At 38.8% G+C, this 19,152-nt stretch overlaps 1 protein-coding gene across 4 annotated transcripts in view; it reads left to right on the forward strand.

The window, feature by feature from the left end:
• The window catches only part of LOC119746231, a 93,099-nt gene extending 77,336 nt beyond the window's left edge, over positions 1–15,763 (forward strand). For all 4 annotated transcript variants that reach the window (XM_038223050.1, XM_038223051.1, XM_038223052.1 and 1 more), the window contains 4 exons: positions 9,711–10,299; positions 11,128–11,354; positions 11,771–11,954; positions 13,263–15,763. In XM_038223050.1, coding sequence (XP_038078978.1) covers positions 9,711–10,299; positions 11,128–11,354; positions 11,771–11,954; positions 13,263–13,564 — 1,302 coding nt within the window. In that variant the 3' untranslated portion in view covers positions 13,565–15,763. The remainder of the gene's footprint in view (positions 1–9,710; positions 10,300–11,127; positions 11,355–11,770; positions 11,955–13,262) is intronic.
• Positions 15,764–19,152: the final 3,389 nt, after the last annotated feature.

Below are 19,152 nucleotides of genomic sequence, written 5' to 3' on the forward strand. Positions count from 1 at the left end.
GACACATATGCTTTCAGAGGGCTTTCCACACTGTACAGCCTGTCTCAAAAAAAATGGTACAATCAGAAAAACAGTTGGTTAAATATGAAATTTCAAAATAATAAAGAACTAATTTCTAATATTAAAGAACAAAGACTGGGCTTTCCAATAGTGTTTGTTTGATCTTATTTGCTTTTGTCAATTCAGAGATATAATCAATTTAGTGCGATACACCAAAATCAATTTTGTGCCACTTTTATGCATGGGCAGAGTTGTTTCGAGTACTGTGCCATGCTGTCTTGAAGCTCACAAAAGATTGCAACTTGGCAAAAGAAACAAACTCGATTTTTGTGTTCCGCAGTAAACTGGAGTTATCTCTGGATTGACAAAAGCAAATGAGATGAAACAAAAAGTATTGGAAAGCCTGGTCTTTTTTCTTTAATGTGATGCTCAAAACGACTTACTTATGTTGAGATTTAATATTGAAAAAAAAATCATTTTCGATTGTACCATTTTTTTGGAGACAGGCTGTATATGCATGTAAACTTTGAAAACACACACGTGTATGCTTACCCATGTTCTTCTGATCTTAGATGTACGGGTGTGCATAGGAACCGGGTACCCGACCGTTGATGTTAGGAACCGGTTCCAGATTATGGGATCAGGTATCGGTAACCAACTTAACAAATTACTTAGTTACTTCTCAGACAATGAAAAAGAAAGGTTTTGAATGCCATTTGTGGGGAATTTAAGAATGAAAACCAGGCTACACGGACAACCAAAACAGATTTTGAAATTGTAGTTTTACACCGTTAGACGACTTCTAGGATTTGAATTTTGGGGTTGGGTTTCTTTTACGGGTACCCGGGTATCCGTGTGTAATTTCTATAGGGTGCCCGGTTCCTGTACTACCCATAATAAACAATTAGATGTACATGTATACACTTCAAAACAAACCAGCCGTGTAAAACTACAAATATTAAGTGACGAGCTGAATATCTGACATTATAACACCTCATGTGAAGACGCTGTCTCTTTATTTTCTCAGAGGATGCCGCGCTGTATTTGCAGTTTTTAACTATTTACCCCCACACCCTCCCGCCCCCCCCCCCCTCCATCGAAAAATATATCATGGCCATAATATACTATTAAAAAAACAAGGAATGGAGGAGCAAACTTATACATTGAATGCATGAACAAGTTTGAAAGGATGAATATGACAGATACTAGGGCAAATAATAATTACTTGTTGACTGCTGAGATGTGGGATATGACGTTTGTAACACCCGAGGGGGGCATAGCACGTTAAAAACGGCGTATCCCACATCACAGCAGTCAACAATTGTTTTGTTATATCGTGCCAATAACTCAAAAAGATACATGGTTGTAACTTACAGTGTGAGAAATAAATTAAATCTGTGTGACGTTACCTTTAATAACCGAAGGCTTTGGTGTCCTGCCGGACATGAGACTGAGCGTTTGACGTTGCAGTTCTCATTGTGCGAAGCTAGCGCCCTGGCAGGTTCCACACGCGCGCGCAACGTGTGCAATGAACGCATTGGGACATCACCCTCAGTGTGTGGCATGCGTTTTTATTGTCCAGACACGTGGCCATCCTAGACCAATGAAATTACAGTATCCAAGAACACGATATAACAATATTAATTGTTCATAAGGCAGAAAAAAAAAAATCTCTTTAAAATCTCTTTTTAATTTGAAATATCTTACATGTAGTTTAGCACTTTTTAAATTGAAATTAGATAAATATACTTTAAAATTCCAACACTTTTTTCTCATGCGGCAAAATCATCAGCTTTGGAACAACTGCATAAATAAATTCACAAACCTCCAAAATATGCTGTGTTTTGAAAAGTCCATCTTCGGAAACCCAGATCTGTGAATTGAATTCCATTCTCTGCAGGTCATGCATGCAATGTTACATTTTATTAAATAGAATGTGTTATTGAATTCTTCAACAGCTGGGCAAAAGATCATGTCTGTTCACATTAAAGGGGCTTCGTTTTATTCTACATGTTCTAAACAAGTGCTTTATATATATATATGGGTCATTCCAAAAAAAATGGCATCTACTTTTTTTCTGTCCCTGTTACATCTGACATCAAATAAGATTGAATAATTTTGGATGCATTCTTTAATGTAGTCATCCTCCAGAGTGATTACAAATAGCAGACTACTAACCAAACAAAAATGTTTGAAGTCTTTATAAATGATTTTTGAGTGGCAGACTACAAAGTACCAAGGTGACAGGGTAAGGAAAAATGTCACACGTTGGACACTAACGTTATACCATGACACATATACAGCTTGCATTCAGCAGCCATTGTTGAGGTAGTTTGTAATTCAGTTACAATGAATGCACAAGAGGTCTAGAGCCTGTCTACTCACGCATTTCCCTGTTGAATGATTGCACACACTTCTGAAATGGCTCCAGTGCAAAAGATCTATAAACCTCCTTTAGCATTATTAAAATGCTGTCAGACCATTTCTTTGCAATTTGTTTAAATCCATAGAAATAAATGGTATCTAAGTTCAGCTTATTTGAATAGAGCTTTGCACACACTTTTATCTGTTTTCACATTTACATGTAAATCATTGAATGTTATTAAAATATAATGCTAGAAGAAGTAAAGGCAGGATCCCTTAAAAAAAAAAATTTTCGTGGGATAAATTGAAACATAATTTTGTGCTATGAACAACTTTTTGGTATATATGTACATGTAGGTCATTTTGATTGAATACAATCAGATCTTAAATATTTCTAAAAAGAAAATTGAGTTTCACTTTCAGGAGAAAACAAAACAGAACCTGAAGGACATTTGTGTTATGTTCCTAGTGATTTCATGTTGGATGTTGCATCACAAGTGACTCACAGGGACACCCCTTCCCCCTCCCTAGAGATTAGTTCCTGGAAGGGGCTATCTACAAAAATAACACCAGTAGATAAACAAACCATCCCACATTCTCCCTCTATTCATTCCATGGTCCTTAGCTCCCCCTCTGTCCCTGTGGGGTTTCACGCCCCATTTCCCGCCAAAATTTGATTTGAATAATTGATAAAGAAGCTGGATAAATCCAGCTTGGGTCGAGAGTGGTCGAAATTACTGCATAGCCAATTGGGCAATTTTTTTTTCACACTTGACAGTCGCTGTGTCAGCCAGACAGCAGGGTGATTACCTCCTTATTATTACACAACTGACTCTCGGCCTGGGCAATTATCATTGACCTCCTTTTTGTTAATTAAATTCAGGGCCAGTGCTTCAGGTGACTTCTTCTGCCTAAATCATTATGCATTTCTTGGAGATTTTGAAATTGTGTTTGATGTACATAACCTTGCTTTTTTATTTGAGGAAAATGTTGAAAGTTTATACATTAATTCTTGTTTTTATCCTTGTTGGGGCATGTATGAATGTGTAATATTTCATTAAAATCAATGAAATATTTTGATTTTTTTTTGCTATTCAAGCTGTCAGGTTTGCGGGTAAATATGCCACTACAGACGAACAATTATCATGATTTTATAAATTTAAAGATCAGATTCGCAAATCAAATAGCAGAAATGCAAGATTTGTAAGTATATGTTATCTCTTTTCCAAAAAATAAATCAGATAAGGTGAATTTAAAATGTGAAAGATTTCCACTGCAATACAAAATAAATTAGGCTTAGTTCACACGAACGGAACTTTTGTGTTGCAAGTATCTCAGACTGTGATTCTTTGTGATTTTAATTTAGTAGCGATAAAAGTACAAAAGGTTAACCCATGCCTATCCAGGCGGTACACAACCATTGCCCACCAGCTGCGCCTTCACACATCAGGCTGAAGCTTGATTAAAATTGAATAAATGTATTCTATCCTCAAGAATATATTCTGTATCACAATTGAAAAAATCAGACATGTCAACACCCATCCTCTCCAACAAAAAAACTAGAGCACAATTTTTGAAAAGATAGTCTTGTTTGTGAGTCTTGCTTGCCCACATTGCCCAAATCAAATCTTGAGAAACTCCCACAGATTCACGCTTGAGGTAACATCATTTAGTTTCCAGCTGGCCGGCCTGATTAAACCGTTGAGCCTTGTCAATCGCTGGCTCACTCGCTGGGGCTGGATTGAGGGTAAAGTTGTGATATTGCATGAACTGCGTGTTGTGTCAACCAAAGGACTGAAGAGAGCTAGCTTACAGCTGAAGAGCAAATACAAGCCCCGTTCTTCGCACCTGGCCTATGTGGTGGACTCTGCTCACCCCTTGACTTGTTAGCTTTGGCACAGCTAGCTCGACAAAAACCCTCTGGATTCTCTCTTCAGCCTCGCACAGCACCAGCAACTCTGGTAAATTTTGGGGGACAACTGGAATATTTCCTGTGTAGCACTATGTCCGTGTATGGTCGGTGCATCGATGCCATACCTGGAGGGGGTCTTCAGTTCCATGCCTAATGATGCGGATAACATTTCGCTGAATTGTGTGTGTAAGTACCATGAGCTCAGAGTGCTGGCATCTTTTTCCTGAGATATTTTCTTCCTGTCTACATTGGGAACGACAACCTACAGTGCAGCAAAAATAAATTTTTAAAGGAAGCAAGCTGTGTCTTCTTCAGTTTGTATTTCTGGTATTTGATCTGGTTTTTCATCAGAGCTGCACCGTTTGTGCATTTGTAATGTTTATGTCACCTCAAACTCAAGTGAAACATCTGCATTGGAATGTGCACTGAATTTGTTTCCAATACCACTGGCATTCTCAGGAAGAAGTATTATCTTTCAGTTTGGCTTTTTTTTTTCTTCGTGCTTCATCATTCATCAAGTAAACATCATGGTTCTAGTGCGTTCATTGTGAAATAAGTTATATCCCACAAAATCTCTGCATTTTATTGATGTTGATGTCTGTTGTAAAATGCACATGGTCTCTGCTTGGTCTTTGCAGTGGAAATTAGAAATTGGCAAAGATGGGTATTACAGAGAAATCTCTATCTGTTTTTTTTAATAACGGCCCTCAGGTGTGATTGTCAGATTCACAATTTAGTTGTAAATCCAAAAGATTAACACATCTGTGTGTACATTTATTGATGCAAACATGTATCTTCTGACTTTGTGGGCTGTGGCATGGCAAGTATTCACTCGGCAATTAAAAAAAAAATCTGCATATTTTAGATCTCAACATATCACTTTCATTAGCATCTACCCCTTTCTTATACTTTGATGTGTTTTACATGTCTACCAGTTTCTGTAAAGGAAGCTATGTATGTGTGTTCATTATAAAAGAAATGTGGAGTCAGGTTGGCGTAGCGGTACTTTCCTCGCCTTCCACTACTGTGACAAGGGTTCGAATCCCGCCTGGGCCAATATGTGGATTGGGTTTTCTGTCCCTACATGATTCCGTGGGTTTTCCCAAGAATATTCTTCTGGGGTTTTCCTCCCATCACTAAAACTGTAATTTCTTCTCATTGTCTCCTCTCGACTGGTTTATTCAGGCTTTCGAGCTAAAGTGTTTAGGGAACTTTTGAGGAATCCTTGGTTTTATTACCAGAAGATTTGTTTAAACTTTAAAAAAAAAAAAAATGATAATGGAAGGGCCTGGAACAAGCCCTCGCAATTATCTCAAGAACTGAACATGTAAATTGGTGAACAACACACTATTGAAGCTCAAGAGCCCTTCACTAGCACTTGTTGGGCTAACACAGTACCCAAGGCGCTTTTGAGAAAATCATTGGTTTCATTACCAGAAATAAATGATGATAATAAAAAAATATAAAAAACTTGCTTGGTATGTAACACATACATGTAGTTGTCTGCAGCTCAAAACCAACTTTGGATACACTCCATGAAAGTGGCCACAATTTATTGTACACACATAGAAGAAAATAAAAAAATCAACAGCTTCATTTATCATGGACACAATGCATAGTTCTGCTTCATAAAACCCACGCTGGTTGGCAAGTAATGTTTCTGTAGCTTGAAGTTGGCTCATGCAGACATAATGCCTGAATCAACGACTACAGAACTTCAGGCCATCATTGAAAAGTATGAGCCCCTACAAATTGCACACTAAACTGTGAAACTACGAAACACAATACACAAGGGAGCTCCCCATACATGCTTGATGAATCTCTATTCTATGAGGAGATAAAGATTTGCCTCCTGGTTCTCAAAGCTTCTTAAATCTCTGTCACTATTCTTGCAGTCTTTTTGGGACACAATGCATAGACGCTGGATATGTACGTAATGCACAGTGTGGATTGGCAGGGATATATTGAAAACGTTGCTCAACCATGAAAACTGTTATTTGTTGAGTAACGCCGCGTATCTGTTGTGTGCATTCGAGGAATACAAAAAGTAAAGGTGCAGGGAATTAGATAGACATGCACATTGCTGAAAAAAAGTCTTGGATTTTAAAATGTCTGGTGTATGTACTCTACATACCGGACATTTTGATTCCAACCTATTTAACAACACACGATATGTATACTTTATACACTGTATGTTGTGTTTTTTTCCACAAATACGAAACTTGAGCGGTAAATTTTAAAAATAATTCCCATGTCCAGAAAGTAACATTGGCAAAGCAATCCGAAAAATGTGTGTGAACAAATTTAGTAAGTTAATAAAGAGAAGAACAACGATCAAAGGTTTTAGCCATAGGCGATCATTTTTGGACAAACTGTTAAAAAAAGTGTGCAAATTAACTTGCCTTAATCCATGGTAAATTGCAGTACATTTAAAACTGTGCTTGTTTGCATCTTAAATGTATCTCATGTTAGTAAATTACACCAAAAAAAACACCTTGAATTGAGAAAAAAAAATGATCGCAAGAAGAAAGTAAATATATTTTCCAATTCAGATTTGGCTTGACCAATAGCATTCCATTTGTAGTTTGAAAAACGACTATCTAAAAAAACTCATGTCTTTAAAAAAAAAATGTTAAAAAAAAAAAAGGATTTGAAAAACCCTGATGATATAACTCATTTGATATTTGCCCTCGAACAGACTAACTCCTAGATACACTTTCAACAGACTTGTTATTCTGTGGCGGTACTTTGCCAAAAAAAAAGAATCTGTATGCGAAAAATTCCTTAAGCTTTCTCACAGATGCCAAGCGGCACATCTTTCCACGTTCTTCCTCATCTGTGATATTAATTTGATCAGCGACAGTTCCCTTATCCCTGTTTAATTACTGCGTGGCTTCTGGCCTCAAGGCATTCCAATGCCATGGGTTTATATTATTAATTTGCAGCATATTCCGGTCTTTAATGGAGTGCACATGGTGGTCAGTGGCCTGGGCCATATTTCACGAAGCTTTAAGCAGAATTTTGTTTATTTATTTGCATACATGTATTTATAATATGAGCTTAAATCGGCTGGGAACCAGTCACAGGCAATATATAATGTAAGGCAGTTTGGCTGGTAACCACTTTTTGCTAAACAAATAATATATGTGCTCAGCAATTAATTACAATGCTTGTTAGCTTCATGTGATTTTGCCCTGGTTGGATGTATTTACACACAAAAATGTAAATACCATTTGGAAAAAGTATTAAATTTCTCTCTGAAAAGCATTTTATAGAAAAACCTATCTGAAAAAATTGACTTATTTGCACTTGTAAGTAATGCAAGTCAGACGAGGCAAAAGTTGTGACTTTTAATTTTAAAATGTTCTTGTGATAATTTAATTGTACACTCAATAGCTTCACATGAAGTGAAATTTTGACAGATTTGTTCTTCTCAGAATTTATGCAGAGTTTGACGCTAGTGGCTTCTCGCGTCCTATCAAACAAAAGTGAATTCTCTTTGAATTGATGACATTGAATGGAAACATGACATACACGTATGTTGCACAGGGAGGGGCTATAAACTGAATATGCCACATTCCCAATTGCTTCTTTGACATAGGTCACCAGGCCAAGTTGAATATTTACCCAAAACCACACGCAATTAGCATATCAATAGGAGACATCTATTGACATTTGCAGTATGTAGCAAAAGCCCAATGTGGGGAACTGCACAGAAAACTTTACAGAGAAAACATTGGGTTGTAGGCTGAAGACCAAAGTCTAACGATAGAAGTTTAGAAATAGCAGTGCACCTGCATGTATGCCTAACTTGTAATAATAACATAATAACAGTCTATAAATTGCCTTAATTGGGGGTAAGGTTTCAGAACTGAAGTTTCAATTTGAATCATCAGAGTGATTTATCAAACAAATTGTTATGACATTATTCGAAGGTGATAAAAAAAAATGGGAACACCAGAATTTCTGAAATTGCCTTTAAATGTATCATCTCCACCCACAAACTTCAGTGGGTGCTGCAACAGTGCGGGTCAGTGAAAAGCAATTACAATTTGATGGTTTGTATGGAAATGGAGATCATGTAGAAAGCGTCAAGCCCAACAGTAAAGCAAAGTTATAGAAAGTCTGTTTTCAGGCCCTCAGGACTTCCAAAGGAGTGGACAGGTACCTTATAATGGCCTTACAAAAATACAATAAATGTGCCATTGGGTTCCTGTGCAGTAGCGGATTTTAGAGGCTTCTGAAAAAATGCCTGCAATTTTGCTCTAAATTTAACAAATCTGTAAAACTATGATCATCCAGTTTCATTATGTGGCCTCTTGCTGGGTTCAAACCCAATGTACACGCACTGTCATCATGCCAGCACACCCAGCAGTAAAGTGCAAAGTCTACAACATTGATATTTGCTCCATGGAAACCGTTGCGAGTCTGCGACTCTTTTGTCAAACTTAACCTAGTGAACTAGTAAAGGTTTGCATTGTGAATTGACAGGGGAAATAACGATAGAGAGTTATAAACCAAATAAATGAAGATTTCGATAGAGGAAGATACAGGGAAATTATCTCTGTATGGGTCATTTAGTACAGCCATCATATTATTTCTGTTGACAGAGATTGATAGATGTTCAAAGTTTCTGAAAGTTCACGATAGCTTTGAAAAAAAAAGATTTCGCTACCTGAGCTGTTATGACTTTTTAGCCTCGAGCCTTGCGCATCTTTTGATACCAAAAACATAAAAATAGGACCACGGGTAGCCGCGCAACGAAAACTTTTCCAGCGCTATGTGCCGTGAAAACTGAATTTTCCCATATACGTCGTGTACATAGAGCAGAATTACCATTTGTACATATGAATAATTAATTAGCCATAATTCCAAAACCCTTTGACCTATAGTCATGAAATTTCTTGGGTATGTTCATGATAAGTTGCTCTATCATCTATGAATGTACCGAGTTTCAAAACTTTTCGTCACTCGACTGAGAGATGGTCAAAATAACCCAGCCCTTTTAGAGTTAAAGAAAAAACATGAAAAGTGGGACCGATGTAAAGAATAGCCCCGTTCCATTTTAAACTAATTTAGCAATAGGAAATGACTGGAACTAAGCATGCCACAAAACATCATACATGTACGTACATACAAACATGTACATATAACGTGTACATGTGTATATGAGCTTGCTCAAGCATTATGATTTTTTTTTCCAAGTGAGTTGTTTATTAATCAATAAAAAATCTCAAACTCTGCTTCACCCTTTCAAACTTAATATACCAGACATGTTCTACATGCATGGTGCATACACAAGTAGAACTAGGAAACATGTCATGAATGGCATGCAGTATGCTGTGCCAAGAATTTAGAGGTAAAACATGTATCTCATGTCAGAAATTGAATGGGTTATTATCATGTCTTGTCTTTCCTCTTCTCTTTGCTCCAGATCGTGAAAAATCCTGGTGAGAAACTCGGCGTCGGCATCGAGGGTGGCTCGGACACGTCCAAAAGCTGCATATACGTTAAGACCATCGCCCCCGGATCAGCCAGCCGCCGCACTGGTAGACTGCGCATCGGGGACCAGCTACTGGACGTGAACGGTAACTGCATGGTGGGCATTACCAACGCCCAGGCCATGAACCTTCTGGAGGCCGCCCCCTCCCACATCACGCTAGTCGTTGCCCGGAAGAAACCGGAAGAAAGCTCATACGCGTCGGACACGGACGAGGAAATCACGGACCTGGCGACGGAACTTGCTCATGCCGTAACAATGGACGGTGCCTCTTCAGACGAGGATTCAAGTACCAAAATCATTAGGGGACACGGGAGACTAGACAGTGACGAGCCAGACTCTGTATTTTCGGGAAGTAAGTCCTCCACGCCAGAGCCGCCGTACAGCCCAAATTCAGACGGTGGCCCCAGCCCAAGGAAAACCGCATTCCCTAAACTCAGCATGGATGGAGATGAGCCGGACTCCAAGAGCGTGGTCATGAGGAAAAAGATCAATGAAAGAGCAAAGAGGAATTTCCCTATGGGTGAGTATGAGGCCTCATGTTGAGGGAAAAACTCATCCATGTTTAGCTCCCAACCTCTGACACATATCCTCAACAGCCAGAAGCCTGATTCATACCAGAGACAAATTTCAGGGAGCTTCATGGCACAAAAAACTGTTAAGCTCAAAGTAGTTACTTAGCAGAAAATGGTTACCATCCCAATTGTATGATGTACATTGCCTGTAAACGTTTCTCAGGTGATTTTTTGATGAAGCTTGTAAATATGGTTAGCACATATATTTTGCTGGGTATCGTATTCTTTTTAATCCCCCCATGTATGAAGATCAAGTTCTCAGACCACAGTGGGTTTTTTTTCTCTGATTGAACTTTAGAGAAAGGAGAGGGCAGAGGGTCCTGAGATTGTATCCCCCCAACACACACACACCCTTACATAGGCATAGAAGTGGGGTACTTCCTTTTGCAATGTCGCACACTAACTTCAAAATGCTCTTATTTTAACCAGAATTAATTTCCTGGGCTGAAATTTGGACTTAATATCCCTTTTCTAAAACTCTTCCATTTGCGACAGATCAACCAACCTTGGAAATTCCTAGTTTTTTTTAGTAAAATCCATATATCTATTTTGTGAAAAACTTGTGGGGTACCAAAACGGTACCCCACAAGTCGGTGGGCATTCCTTGTGGGGTACGTCCCATTGTTCAGGTACCCTGTAAGGCAGTGTTTATACGTTCATTTAAGGGTGAATCTGCCTGCAATCGGGGACCCCCTATTGTCCCTCTTTTGTTTGTACGTTCTTAATTTTTATATTTTTTATTTTACTGTATTCTGGGTTCTCTCTTTTTGTTTCAGAACGAGATCCGCGAGGACTCTTGGAGCGTTCCTGGTCAGAGAGTTCCACCTCCACCATCCTGCTATCCACCAGCGAGCTGGAGAAGCTGATAGAGGACGCCAATGAATCCCTGGATGACATGACAGACAGCAACGTGTCGGTCGTCATCCTGCACAAGGAGAACGAGACCCAGGGACTCGGGCTGACTGTGTCCGGAGGCATTGACCAGGAGAAGAAAGAAATAATGGTAGGTCCACGATCCATCGCTGGGCAATTTGGAATAGGCACTTTGCAGTCAGTGGCCATCTTAGAGGTATTATGAGTTACTTTACTTCATTTACAGTGCGTGCAAAAGATGTCATCAATTATTTTATTCATAAGATGGAATTTGCGTCGGGGAGATGTAAATCACACTAACGTATAAACACTATATTCTCAATGAATTACCTCCCGATTGAAAGTTGGAAAAAATCACACGGGAGGGACTCGAACCCACGACCTCCTGGTTTCTAGTGCAGACATCTTAAACCACTCGACCACCGAGCTAACGGGATCGGTTGGCTGGTTCGAATCTGATGCACAATCTAGCAGCGGATACCGCAATTAAATTATTTGTAAGATGGAATTTGTGTCAATTATTTGTTTTATGTTTAAAAAAAACAGGTGCATCGGGTGATACCCAACGGGCTGGCTGATCGCACTGGGCGCATCCAGCGGGGAGACCGCGTGCTATCCGTCAACGGCCGGGTCCTGAAGGATGCCACTCACACTGAGCTGTTGGAGATGCTCAAGAGCAAACGGCAGGACGTGGTGCTGGTGGTGGCAAGACACCACGTTCCTGAAGAGGGTAAGGTCACATACATGTAGATGACGATCAAGAAATGTTCTCATTCTATCAGATATACACACCAGAATCCCTTTGGCTTCCCACCAAACAAACAAAAATCCAACAAAATTTTTTTTTCAACAAACAAACAACCCAATAAACAACAAAAATTCAATTTTCTTTGTTTTTTGATTTTTTTTGTTTTTGTTTTTGTTTTTTTAATAATTAAGCCAAAAAAGAGTGAAGACAACTCTTTAGAAATCGATACAGTTGTCTGTTCATTGTCGTTCAATAGATTTGCAAAATGTTGATAGAAAGAACGAAAAGAAAAAAGTGGAAAAGAGGTCCCCCATGCATCATCTGAATGATGATGATTAAATACAATATATTACACAAACTACATCTTTTGCATAGAGCATTAATAATTCAAATATGGAGAGTATTTAACAAAAAAGGAGTTGATCTCCATGTCACAAACATGAGGCCGTTACTCTGGTGTTAAGAATCAAAAGCCACCGACAGTAAATGGATATTATTTGCAATGGTGCATATTCAGAGTATATAAAATTGTGCGTACTTCTGGCTATTATATGCACGCAAACCAGTACGTGCATGCTGTGTCACATCCACTGCCCTCTAAAATAGCTCCCTCTCTTGTTCACGCATGGAGCACATAGCTGAACTCCTCAAGTAGACCATTCAAAAGCAACCTTCCTGTTATTTTTAACAATTTCTTTTCAATTAGCAATCACACATATAATACTCGGTCCTCTAAACATAAATACACTCAAGTTAAATGTAAAACCACAGCTCTCCAACACAGCATTCGCTATCAAGGCTGCAAACTCTGGAACGGATTGCCATCTTTCATTTCTGAAGCGAAGTCTTTAACTGTTTTCAAAACATTGTATAGAAACTACCTGCAAGGAAATTGATTTTGTTTTTTTTGTTTATTACTACTTTTCCACTCTCACAGTGTTTACATTGTACATTGTTTTATACATACATTCTTGTCTTTATTAAGTTAATGGAACATCTTAGGTTGGGGTGGGGTAGTTGGGTGTAACGGGAACACTTGGGATTTTCTCTCGGGGGTGGGGGGTGGGGGGTTTAAAAGGGAGTGTTTCATAAGTCCTTGGACTTCTTACAACTTCCTTATAACTTCTCTGCTTTTCATTTATCTTTGTTACTTATCCTTGTCATTTACTTTTATGTTTTGTTTATCTATTAAGTTGCGTACTTTATATGTTTTCATTATGAAGTTATGAAATAAACTAGATTGATTGATTGAAGGATTCAGTAGTTTATCCTGCTTGTCTCATCCAACAGAAGAGGAATCGCCAGCCTCTGAGATGGCCGATATCGAGATGGCCAAGGGGCCGGCCGGGCTGGGCTTCAGCGTAGAAGGCGGCAAGAGCTCCCCAAAGGGTGACCTCCCGATCACCGTCAAGAAGATCTTCACTGGCGGGGTGGCCAATCGCAGCGGGCAGATACATGTCGGGGACGAAATCGTGGAGGTCAACGGCAAGAAAATGGCCCCCATGACCCATTTTGAGGCCTGGACCTTTCTGAAAGCCCTGCCGATTGGGATCGTGAAGATGAGGATCAGACTGGCCAAGAAAGCAGAGTAGTGCGCACCTCAGTAGGTGTCCTTGCTGAATTGGGGGAATCACTGTGCACAAAATAGTGCCCTCTGTTGACCCGGATTTGACAACCAAACTTATGCGTTCTGTTGAAAGTGAAGGACAGTCAAAAATTGCGCCCTCTGACAACGGGGATTTCCAAGCCAAAGTAACATCCTCTGTTGACAGGGATGTGTCAGCCAAAAGTGTGCCCTCTGTTTACGAGGATTGCAGAGGCAAAATAGGGCCCTCTGTTGGCAGTGATGGACAGTCAAAATAGCGCCCTCTGACAACAGGGATTTCAAAGCCTAAATAGGGTCCTTTGTTGAACCGGGATTTCATCAGCGCCAACATAGCTCCCTCGAAACAGCAGTGTGTGTGATGGATAGTATTCTGTGCTAAAAAGTTTCTGTTCAGAAAAACGTGTTGTCGAATATGTCAAGAGCTTATTCCTATAATAGTTCCTGCATGTGAACTCACTGTTGACTGAGCAGCTTTATGATGCACATTAATAGGCAGAATATTAAAGTGAAAACACTTCACCGCTGGCCACTACCGTAACGTTTGTTGAACTAGTCGACGCCTCTTAAAAATTGGCCAACCTAGTTGGCAATGTTTCCTGTTATCGTGTTTATGGCTTCAAGCTGTTCCACTGACTCCCATCAGGTAGTGAATGGAGAGGGTAGTCAAGTTCACTCCTACCCAATACCCTGTCCAAGAGGCCTGCAACCGCTCATCTCTGTCAGAAAATTTGGGAAGTGAAGATATCGCCAAGCATTGTTATAGTAAACACCGCAAAAAAAGGAGAATTCCACGCTCATTGGAAAAGTTGCAAATGTAAAAGATTACGTGAGTGGAAATTGCGCTGTGACAATGTTACACTGCCCGAAATGAAAGCCAGGGAATATCGATCCCACAGTGCTTGTATGCATTGGAGCACGCAGGCTATTTGAATGACCCCCGCTTTGTTCGGGCACTGTGCAATCTATAGCGGCCAATGACGGGCATGTGTGGTTACGCTAATTTCCCCTCTTTTAATTTGCAACTTTTCCAACTGTGTCATTTTTCATAAACCGTTGTCAATGTTGGACAATTACAGTCTTCGGTAGCAAACGGGGTATCAAAATGTAGCTTACAAAATTCCCCAAAGGTCTATATAAAAGGCATCATCACAAGACGATCAGATTTAAAATTATGACCCCTCCAGTGAGTGTGGACTTTCTTTTTTTGTGGTATTTAGTTTACTGCCAAAATCAATCCACGAACATTCCAAACACACATGTTGCGCATATGCCGAAGTGTTGACCAACAAGTGTTGTTGGTTAAACAAATCTGTCCAATGAAACTTTATAGATAATTTAAGAGATCACCAGGGCCCATGGATTGGGAAGAACAGATGAAATAGTTGACTAGCCTAAAAATAGCCCCCTCTATTGTCCATGCAGGGAGACGTTAGTGCTATATATTGGAGTCATGTCTTAGAAATGTAAATTGTGTGCTCTTTTACATTTATTCTTGCTCTTTTATCCAAGTTCTTCACGATGGACTTTTGGTGGTGACGACCACCTATTTGTTCAATGACTGGAAAATTCTTGTTGATATTATAAATATTGGTAAAAAAATTATGTCATTTTGATTATTGGGATAATGAGCAATAAAAAGCTGCCTTTATTTTTAATATTTTCTGCACATTATATGTGTGTATTGCAACTTTGTGATGCTCTATGTTTTAATTTTTTAATGAAATGAAACAATTATCGGAAGCGATTTCTTATTCATAAATAATTTAAGAGTGCAAATAGGCCGTTGGAGACTTGAGATGTTAATACACATACCCATTGATTGTGTTTATTATTTTTTCTCTTCATTTGTAATATGACAAATGGGGGAAAAAAGGAAATTAGAAGACTTTTAGTGAAATTTGCCCTTTTTTAATCACCATCCATAAGTCGTCCCAAATTTAAGCCTAATCCCTCATAAATGTTATTCTAATTTGCAGAATTTATTTTTTGTGTATAAATATTGTATTTTATTCGGTTTATTCACAACTTATGAATTTAAAAACATCTTATTCGCTCATCCGTTTTATGTATAATTTGTAAATACTTTTATTTTTATGTAAATAAACACGTGCAATATCAGTGTTCTGTCAACATAGCCAAAAAAATATCCAACAATTGAAACAACATAATGAAATACAATTCAATTTCAAATTATTTGTTCCTTAAAACTTGATTTTTTTCTTTAGTGTAGGAACCTTCTTTTACATTGTAAATCAATGACTTTTTATATTTTTCTCAGTGTTTACTCCAGAGTTGATCCATATCCGAATCAGTTTCAGGTTGGGGGGGGGGGCAATTTCAAGCAAAGGTTTGGAGATATTTTTGTTGACTTTTTGTAACAATTGTACATTTCATTGTCATTGAGCCCTAAGGGCGTTGTCCAATGTGTATAGTAATTGTAACTGCATAAATGTCCCACTTCTATTTTGTACATTTATTTTAGTGCATTAATTTTCATTTCTTTAATTGGTGTCAATCCATAAAGAGGGGACTCGCCTTTTGTTAAAGGTAGAGTCCATCATTTGTAATTTGTGCATTTTGTTCGTTTGAAGCAACAAAAGAGTTCAAAATCTAATGAAGGATACTGAGCAACTAACCTGATGAAGTTTCAGCTAAGCTTCAGCTGTACATTCCGAGAAAAACAGCATTCTAAGATCTCAATTTCAAATCAAAAGTTGTGAATCATGTTTTGAATTGTTTTGAATTGCAACTATACGCGACGTCGCGCACTGATCGGACGAATTATAACAACTGCGCGCGCGTGTGCGTCGTTCGAATACTTGTGCGCGCTGCGCTGAATAACAAAACGAACTACTAATTTAAATTTTCCTACGGTGCTTCTTAAGAATCACCGTTGGAAATGCCTTCTTTCGTTGATTACTTCAAAATGACAGCTTCCCAGAAAGAGTAATTTCACAGGGAGTTTAGTCTCCTTACTATCTTTCAACCAAGTTAGTTTTTCAACAATAATTACGCCAGTTACTTTTCGGATGGCTGCAAATGATGGACTCTACCTTTAATTATATCGTGCGCAAAAAAAATAATTAATTCAGGATCTAAATTGCCTGAGAACTTTAATCAAATAACCATTAATTTTTCCCTCCAATCTTTAAGGCTGAAATAACCTTGAGTTGCCTTGATTGCTACAAATGCCTTGTAAAAATGTCCAAAGTTCTGTTGTGTTTTAAGTGTAATTGTAAAGCTAAGAATTGCTGTTTTAGTTTGTAGGTCTGTGGATATCTGCAACTTGTTTGCAACCTGTCTTCCGTGTTTGTTCAGAGAGAAAAATACTATATTATGCTGTTGTGGGCTAAGTAGATATTTTGTAGGGGAAAAAAATCTATATGTATTGTATTCTTAGCTATTTTTTCATTATTAAAAATACTGAAACGAAATCTGGAATTGTTTTCTGAGTGCACTTGTTTTTCTTTTTCCCAGCAAAAATAGGATGTATCCCAAAACTTGAGACAGTGAAAACTCCTGCTGAACAAGAAAACTGAGTGGTGCATAAAATAACTAGTCCAACCTACATATTTGTTTTTTGTATTTCTATATTTCATAAGTACTGCATGATGTCAAGCAATCTGGTACCTGGTCTGGTCCCTGTTGTACACAACTTCTTTGTAGTCATGGCACCAGACTACTTTGGTTTCAAAATTTGAAACAGTTGGCTTTACTCCATGGGACCAAAAATAGTGTTGAAAAGAACTCTTCTTTGGACATTTGGAAAATTGAGACCTCAAACATGGCTGGTAAAATACAAAGGACTTTATCTTGACCCTGTGGACATGTGGGAGAATTGTTGTCAGCTTGTGGGTGAGTAGGCCCTACTATATTATTGTGAGTTCCTGTACTGTTTTAACTGTTTTATGGATATGCATCTGAAGCGCCCTGTACTGACAAAGCTGAATTTGCTGGAATTGGTCAAATCATCATTTTCTGTTCTGAAATAATTGCTTATGTTTAAGGCTTTTTTAGCTGTTTCAGGGTACATGCTCCGATACAACTTTTTTTTAGCTGTTTCAGAGTACATGCTCCGAAACAGCTCTTGTTTTTTTCCCTCTTTTTTCCCTCTTCCCCCCCCCCCCCCTTTTTCCCCCCTTTTTTTTCCCTTTTTCAGACTTCTTTCCCTTATGTTCACGTTTTCTTCCACCCAAAAACTTTGACACTTTCGCAAATCCGATCGACTTCAGACTTGGCACACACTTAGGCCACCACTTGAAGATGTATGCCGAAGATTTTCGTCACGATTACATAAATCAGGTGCCAAGTTATGTCACATTAAAGGTTCATTTTTCAAAGCCCTATACATGTATGTTCTGAAGTACAAGTCTGATTGGGTTGAATCGTTAGTTGGTATATAGACAGGAATGGGTTCTAGATGTGCATTTAAGTGACGTCGTGATGACGTCATCACGTGTCACATGACCTCACATTAAAGGGGCATTTTCTGAGGCCCACATCTAGAGGAATAAAGGTCCACCTCGGTTGTACTTGATAGTGTTTATCATTGTTATGCATTAAACATATTTAGTGACATGAATTCACGCTGAAACATCACATCACAGAGGCTGACAGAGCCATTTTAAAAACAGACAAAACAGCTTGTGGTCGTACACAAACACATCTGTAGTATTCCTCCTAAATACTCCATATTGAGTTTTAACTGGAGAAACTGTTTTTCTTTTATTTCCAAAGATAAAACATCTTCCCATGGCCCTATGACAACCAATGTACACAATCTTCAAGTACATTCTGAAGAAAATCGTGGAGGGATTCCCCAAAGTGTTTCCTTTCCCCCACCCAACAGATGCCCCCTCCCCCCCCCCCCCCCCCCCCCCCAGTTTTTCCCCAACACTTTATCTACAAATAGAGTAATTATGTCTATTTTGTTCGCTGTGAAGAATAAGATACATACATGTAACAAGTTGAAGATAGAGAGTGAATCATCGGTTCTGTGGACACATTTTGGGCCAATGAGAGCATTATAAACATTGGTACTTTGGTAGACAAAACACGCCACACATGCATTTATGAACCCGAAGATAATCAGCCAACGTCTTTGTACATTTGTTGTACATTTGTTATACACCATTCTGCGGTTTGATACATTTCTCATTCAGAAAAAAGACTACACTCTACTTATTTCCAGACCATTGACTGCCCCCAACAAATATTTCCTTGCCCCCCCCATCCCCCCCCCCCCAAGTCTATGGTCTATTATGCATGTTATGTGTGAACAAATTCGCTGATTAATTAGGCAAGGCCCCGCCTCTTGACCTCCTAGATTTTGACCAATCAGCGGGTGCTTTCTATATGTGCCATTCACCTGTTGCGCGTCATAGACAATGGATACAAAAATTTGTGACACGCTCTGTATCATGTTACGCGATATCGCACCTGCATGCTGTTGTTGTATCACAAAACACTGCATTCGAATTGACCATCAAACCATTTAGTCCCGATTTAGGAATGAAATGACATCGCGGCTTGCATATATCTGCATGTCTAGACATATTAGAGCAGAGGTTATAC

The sequence above is a fragment of the Patiria miniata genome, unplaced genomic scaffold (genome assembly GCF_015706575.1).
Source record: "Patiria miniata isolate m_02_andy unplaced genomic scaffold, ASM1570657v1 HiC_scaffold_7, whole genome shotgun sequence".
In the NCBI taxonomy this organism is placed as follows: domain Eukaryota; kingdom Metazoa; phylum Echinodermata; class Asteroidea; order Valvatida; family Asterinidae; genus Patiria; species Patiria miniata.